This window comes from Clupea harengus, chromosome 24, assembly GCF_900700415.2.
Source record: "Clupea harengus chromosome 24, Ch_v2.0.2, whole genome shotgun sequence".
Classification (NCBI taxonomy): Eukaryota; Metazoa; Chordata; class Actinopteri; order Clupeiformes; family Clupeidae; genus Clupea; species Clupea harengus.
The window spans coordinates 17,656,450-17,662,449 of NC_045175.1; the positions used below are offsets into that span (position 1 = coordinate 17,656,450).

At 43.9% G+C, this 6,000-nt stretch overlaps 1 protein-coding gene across 1 annotated transcript in view; it reads right to left on the reverse strand.

Moving 5' to 3' along the window:
• The window catches only part of LOC105906714 (complement C3-like), a 32,095-nt gene that overhangs the window by 17,977 nt on the left and 8,118 nt on the right, over positions 1-6,000 (reverse strand). Inside the window, exons 11-15 of the mRNA XM_042703639.1 lie at positions 4,704-4,856; positions 3,976-4,179; positions 3,600-3,789; positions 3,202-3,359; positions 1,420-1,549 (exon numbers count right to left, since the gene is read on the reverse strand). Coding sequence (XP_042559573.1) covers positions 1,420-1,549; positions 3,202-3,359; positions 3,600-3,789; positions 3,976-4,179; positions 4,704-4,856 — 835 coding nt within the window. The remainder of the gene's footprint in view (positions 1-1,419; positions 1,550-3,201; positions 3,360-3,599; positions 3,790-3,975; positions 4,180-4,703; positions 4,857-6,000) is intronic.

Below are 6,000 nucleotides of genomic sequence, written 5' to 3' on the forward strand. Positions count from 1 at the left end.
CAAATATTCGCTTCTTCTGAATGCCTTGGCATATTTGCACTGGACCATTGAAGATTTGAAAGTTACAGCCAGTAATACTGCTGATGTTTGCCCGATGTCGTCAGAGGGCAATACGGATCCATATTGACCGGTGAAGAGGGCAATACGCGGCTGGCATGACTACGCATTAGCCAATCAGAACGCTTGTACTGTCGCTGCCATATAATAATATGTATTATTATTATTATTATTATTATTATTATTATTATTATTATTGTGCATGGTGTTGGTGCTGTTACAGGAACTGAGGAGGTGTAATCAAAAAGTTCAGATATTCGCCTCTAAAGTGATGGAAATGGATATTGCCATTAATTTATAGACTTACATTGCATTGCAAGCATGTTCTCCTGTGTGTGTGTGTGTGTGTGTGTGTGCCATGTGCATTGATAGTCTTGGCACACCTTTGTTTAAAGCCCCTAGCAGACATCATCCCCCCCTGCCCCAGGTGGAGGAATACACATCCATTGTCCACCATTTTGGGCCTGTGTGTGTTCCTTCATAGGAACATCCCCTCCCACTCACATGCCCCCTTCCCCACATTGACCTGTAACAAACCTATCACCCCCAATGTATCCTCCCATGATTGACTGGTATTTAACCTGTAACACTGTGGTGCCTCTTTAGTCTTTGCCTGCCTCTACTCGATGTTGGAATTGACTCCCTGCAGGAGCACCTTGAAATACACTTCCAGAAATATTCTATTCGCCTCGTGGTCTTTTGTCTAATAGAATGTTGGCCTGAGATTCTCCATCAAAAGCTTCCTCTTCCCCAAGATGACGTTCAAGCTGACGTTCAAGGGACACCATTTTGACACAGTGGGGGTGATGGAGATAATTTCCAAACACTGTTAATGACTTAAGAATATAATAATCAAGTGCCTTGTATTATTATTATTATATTATTATATTATTATTATTGTCTGCACATGTACAAGAGCATGTTTAGACCAGAAGTGATAAGAAGGTTCGAACTGTGCTTCTTCCGACCTTGCAAAACTTCCATCCTTGCCTCGGATATCAGAAATCCACCACGTGGTTATCTCGCTGAACGCTCAACTTCTGTCTATATAAACCTTGTGCGATGTGTTTATCATTGCTTCACTTTCAGCCTTGTGCTGGGAGTGAGCCCGATTGCAATTGTTGTCTGTCTAATAAATATACTTATATGCAGCTCCGGAGTCCTGAGGTAACAAGGGTGAATTTTCACCTATCAGGGGGCTATCTAGCGTGGGTCACAGATGGTGCTAGATACCCTCAAAGACTTCCAAGGAGCCTTCCTAGCTGAAGTTTAGGCCTCTACACAAAACATTTAGCTAGAGGACATTATGCTTGTCTGCTAGAACATTAACTTAAGAAAGGCTTAAGTGTTGGTGGTGTCTACCTTGACGTGATTCTGTTTCTCCAGCGGTGCTTGATTTGAAGATGAGACCAGCATCATGAAACACCCCCATACTGTTCTTACCGCTGCCTGCTGTGCAACCTGTGTCAGACTTCTCAACAACATCCCAGATCTGTGTTGGGATGCACACAAACAAGCGAGCAAACAAACAAACAAATAAACAAAATCAATATAATTAGTGCCAGAAGGATGACTCACAAAACAAGAGAAGAAAAGAAATTCAAATCAGCATCAAACAACCTTGTCAACTGAGAAGTACAGGTTCAAGTGCACATTAGAGAAATTTAATTTGTCGTTCTGGATATCTGGAATGTAGCCCATTAATTAAACCAAAACATTTAGCTTAGAAATTAACAGAAAAATTTGAGAATGATATCATATCAATATTGCTTTCATGGACACATTGGCTGTTGTCAACAATGATGGTGTACAGGGATTGAACATCATACTGTGAGTGTATCTGGGATCAAGATGGAAATCCTAAAAGAAAGCACCCTAGTATGTTATTGAGGAGGCACACATATATCTCTCTGGCCACCAGACCCACTCTAGGCCCCAGGGTCTCTATCATCACCTTGCTCTGGGTGAGTCTGTGCTTGTTATTGAGGACGTAGACTCCTTTATCCACAGCCACCAGGCCCACTCTGGCCTATGATCATACACTGCTACTGATCATCTATGCACTATGAGTACAACATATCATCACCTTGCTCTGGGTGAGTCTGAACTTGTTATTGAGGACGTAGACTCCTTTATTCACAGCCACCAGCCCCACTCTGGCCCATGATCAGGGGCGTAACTATAGGGGGTGCAGCAGGTGCGGCTGCACCTGGGCCCGTGGGGTGTCGGGGCCCGTAGCCGGGCCCAAAGATTTCCACGCGTCGCTCGACGGGCCCAACCTTAGTATAGCGTCAAATTTTCTAGAATATGCTTATGTTCAAATACGCGCTGGTCTTATGAGGATGGTAGTGTAAAATGCTATATATACACTTGAAAAATGCAAACTTATCTCAGTCATGGTTGTTATTATTTTTTGGGGAAAAGTAGCAATTTATAACAAAATCATATGCTTATCCTACATGCACTATAGAAACTATCAAAAAACTATTCAATGAAATGAATAAGTTCTTATTTTCTTTGGTATTTTTGTGATTAGCAATGATGATTGCTGGGTAATATGTATGTTGTTGTCCAATGTTATGTCTCTATTTGATCATGTGACAATACAATACGCTATAGTTAAACCAATTCGGCTTTTTAACTAGCCGTCAACTAGTCACGAGCCCACGGAGTCAGCAGGGATCAGCATCGCTGCTTCTGCCCTCAGTGGTGTGTCAGCAACCATGCAACAGGTAACTTACGGCTATTGTGATATACATTTCAAGACAAGTTATAGCCTACATACATTATGGTAGGGCAGGATTACTAGGCTACAAGTTGGGTAAATAGTGGTCGCTACTAATATTACTTTCTAACAATTTTTCTGGTAAGAAATGTTCCTGCTGAGAGTCAAACAAGACTTAGTTAATTGTGTACACACCCATCGGTTCTGAAATAAGTAAGGTTGAATAATTAAACACTATTTATATCGATTTACGCGGTTGCGGAAGTAGGGAAACGCTACGATTATTTTTTTTTTGCGTTCACTAGGGGGGCCCGTCATAATATCTTGCACCTGGGCCCGTCGTTACTACGTTACGCCACTGCCCATGATCATACACTGATACTGATCATCTGTGCACTATGAGGACACAATATCATCACCTTGCTCTGGGTGAGTCTGTGCTTGTTGTTGAGGACGTAGACTCCTTTATCCACAGCCACCAGCCCCACTCTAGCTCCGGGGTCTCCAGTGATCTTCAGACTGAAGTGCTGGCGGGGGGAGTAGACTGCAGTAGGGCGAGAGGGTTCCACTTTCAGCTGAAGAGGGAGAAGAAGAGAGGGGGAGGGTATCAGGATGTGAAACGTGTTCCTGTGGCTAAACTGGTAGAGTAAAGTGCTACCAACACCAAGATCATGGGTTTGATACCCATTGAACAAGCTTACTGATGAATATGGATATCTTATTTTGTGCTGCAAGTCACTTGGAATAAAACCCTCTGCCTAAAGAAGAAATGTACATGTGGGAATACACAAAACTGCACGGAAAAGATATTTACCGTTCCCCATGCAGGTATCCTTCACGTCCACCCAGACTGAGTCAGACACCACCTCAGCAGAGCCCACATGGTAGTAGGCCACGATACGGAAGGAGGGAACCATGTCCTTGGTCACCGGTACGGACAAAGTCACCAGAGCCTGGCCCTGTCTCTTGAACCTCTCAGCCTGAACAACTTGCCCTTTGTTCAGGATCTGTTGGAGAAAGAATTTAACACACACACACACACACACACACACACACACACACATGGGCTATGAGAACACATGCACACATCTAATCCAAAGTGTGTGTCTGAGTCTTTGTTGGTGTGTGTGTATGTGTGTGTTTGTGTGTGTCTGTAAGAGAGCGTCTGACAAGAGGAAGATGGAAACACCTACTAGATAAGTGAAGTCTTGATTCTGTGCTCCAGGGCTTCCTCCCAGGTTCAGGTTGACCTTGATCTGATCTCCGATGGCCAAGTCTGTTGCATCCACACCAATGTGCATAAAGTTCTTGGAGCCTCCCTTGGTCTCATAAGACAACGCTGACATGGCCTCTCTAGCCTGACGAGCATCAGTGAGACCAGGATCCTTGGTCTTCACCTATAAAGTACAAATAAACACGTAATCAGCTTGGTGAATTTGGGGATGAAACTATACATGAGTATATGTGATGATTCCCGTTGAGTAAAGAGCTGTGCAGCAAGTAAACCTGACCCTGTGAGAGCCGTAAGAAGACAGATGCAAGAACAGACTGGTTTTAGCATCCCTGCTAGCATGCCCACATATTTCGTTACAGCAGGAGTTTCGAGTCCAGCGTGGGACTCTAATTTGTTTCCAGTAAATATTTTTACACAAAATTAACCCTTACTCTCAACTGCTGTAAATGTTTCAGAATCCCATAATCCCGTAGGATAGGTAGAGGCCATACCAAAACCAACATGTTCATTGACTGAGCATGTTATGGGCTTTTGCAAGTATTCTGTTGTGTGGTACTGTTTGTTCAAATTGTTTTGAGAAATGCATTCACTGTTTTGAAAATGTTAAGGATGAGGAGTATAAAATACTCAAATAAAATACTATTATAAAACATAATAGAGGTATACTTAAAATGTATTTAGACTTACCGTGATTGGCAGTTGGGCTAATCCACCCTTTGTGTTGACGGTGACTTTTGCCATGCCGTTGGAGCGGGTGGACCCCATCATGGATTGATCAAGAGCCGTCACCTCCACATCAACCTTTTCTGCAGGGGAGCCGTCTGGATTGGTCACCAAGACCTGTATTGGCACAAGCATAGGCAGATTTAAACAAACAAATCAGATATATTACAGACAGACAGACAGATGAATAGAGTAGATAAATAGTGTAGGCGTAATAAAACAGGTTACAGTGTTGTGTGGTGAGTACTGAGGTGTGTTGTGTACTGAAGTGAGGTGTGGTGTGTACTGATGCTAGTGTGTACTGATGCTAGTGTGGTGTGAACTGATGCTAGTGTGGTGTGTACTGGGGTGTGGTGTGTACTGATGCTAGTGTGGTGTGTACTGGGGTGTGGTGTGTACTGATGCTAGTGTGGTGTGTACTGATGTGTGGTCTGTACTGATGCTAGTGTGGTGTGTACTGATGCTAGTGTGGTGTGTACTGATGCTAGTGTGGTGTGTACTGATGCTAGTGTGGTGTGCACTGAGGTGTGGTGTGTACTGATGCTAGTGTGGTGTGTACTGATGCTAATGTGGTGTGTACTGATGCTAGTGTGGTGTGTACTGAGGTGTGGTGTGTACTGATGCTAGTGTGGTGTGTACTGATGCTAGTGTGGTGTGTACTGATGCTAGTGTGGTGTGTACTGATGCTAGTGTGGTGTGTACTGATGCTAGTGTGGTGTGTACTGATGCTAGTGTGGTGTGTACTGATGCTAGTGTGGTGTGTACTGATGCTAGTGTGGTGTGTACTGAGGTGTTTACTGATGCTAGTGTGTACTGATGCTAGTGTGGTGTGTACTGAGGTGTGGTGTGGTGTATACTGATGTGTGGTGTGTACTGATGCTAGTGTGGTGTGTACTGATGCTAGTGTGGTGTGTACTGATGCTAGTGTGGTGTGTACTGATGCTAGTGTGGTGTGTACTGATGCTAGTGTGGTGTGTACTGATGCTAGTGTGGTGTGTACTGATGCTAGTGTGGTGTGTACTGATGCTAATGTGGTGTGTACTGATGCTAGTGTGGTGTGTACTGATGCTAGTGTGGTGTGTACTGATGCTAGTGTGGTGTGTACTGAGGTGTGGTCTGTACTGATGCTAGTGTGGTGTGTACTGATGTGTGGTGTGTACTGATGCTAGTGTGGTGTGTCCTGATGCTAGTGTGGTGTGTACTGATGCTAGTGTGGTGTGTACTGATGTGTGGTGTGTACTGATGCTAGTGTGGTGTGTCC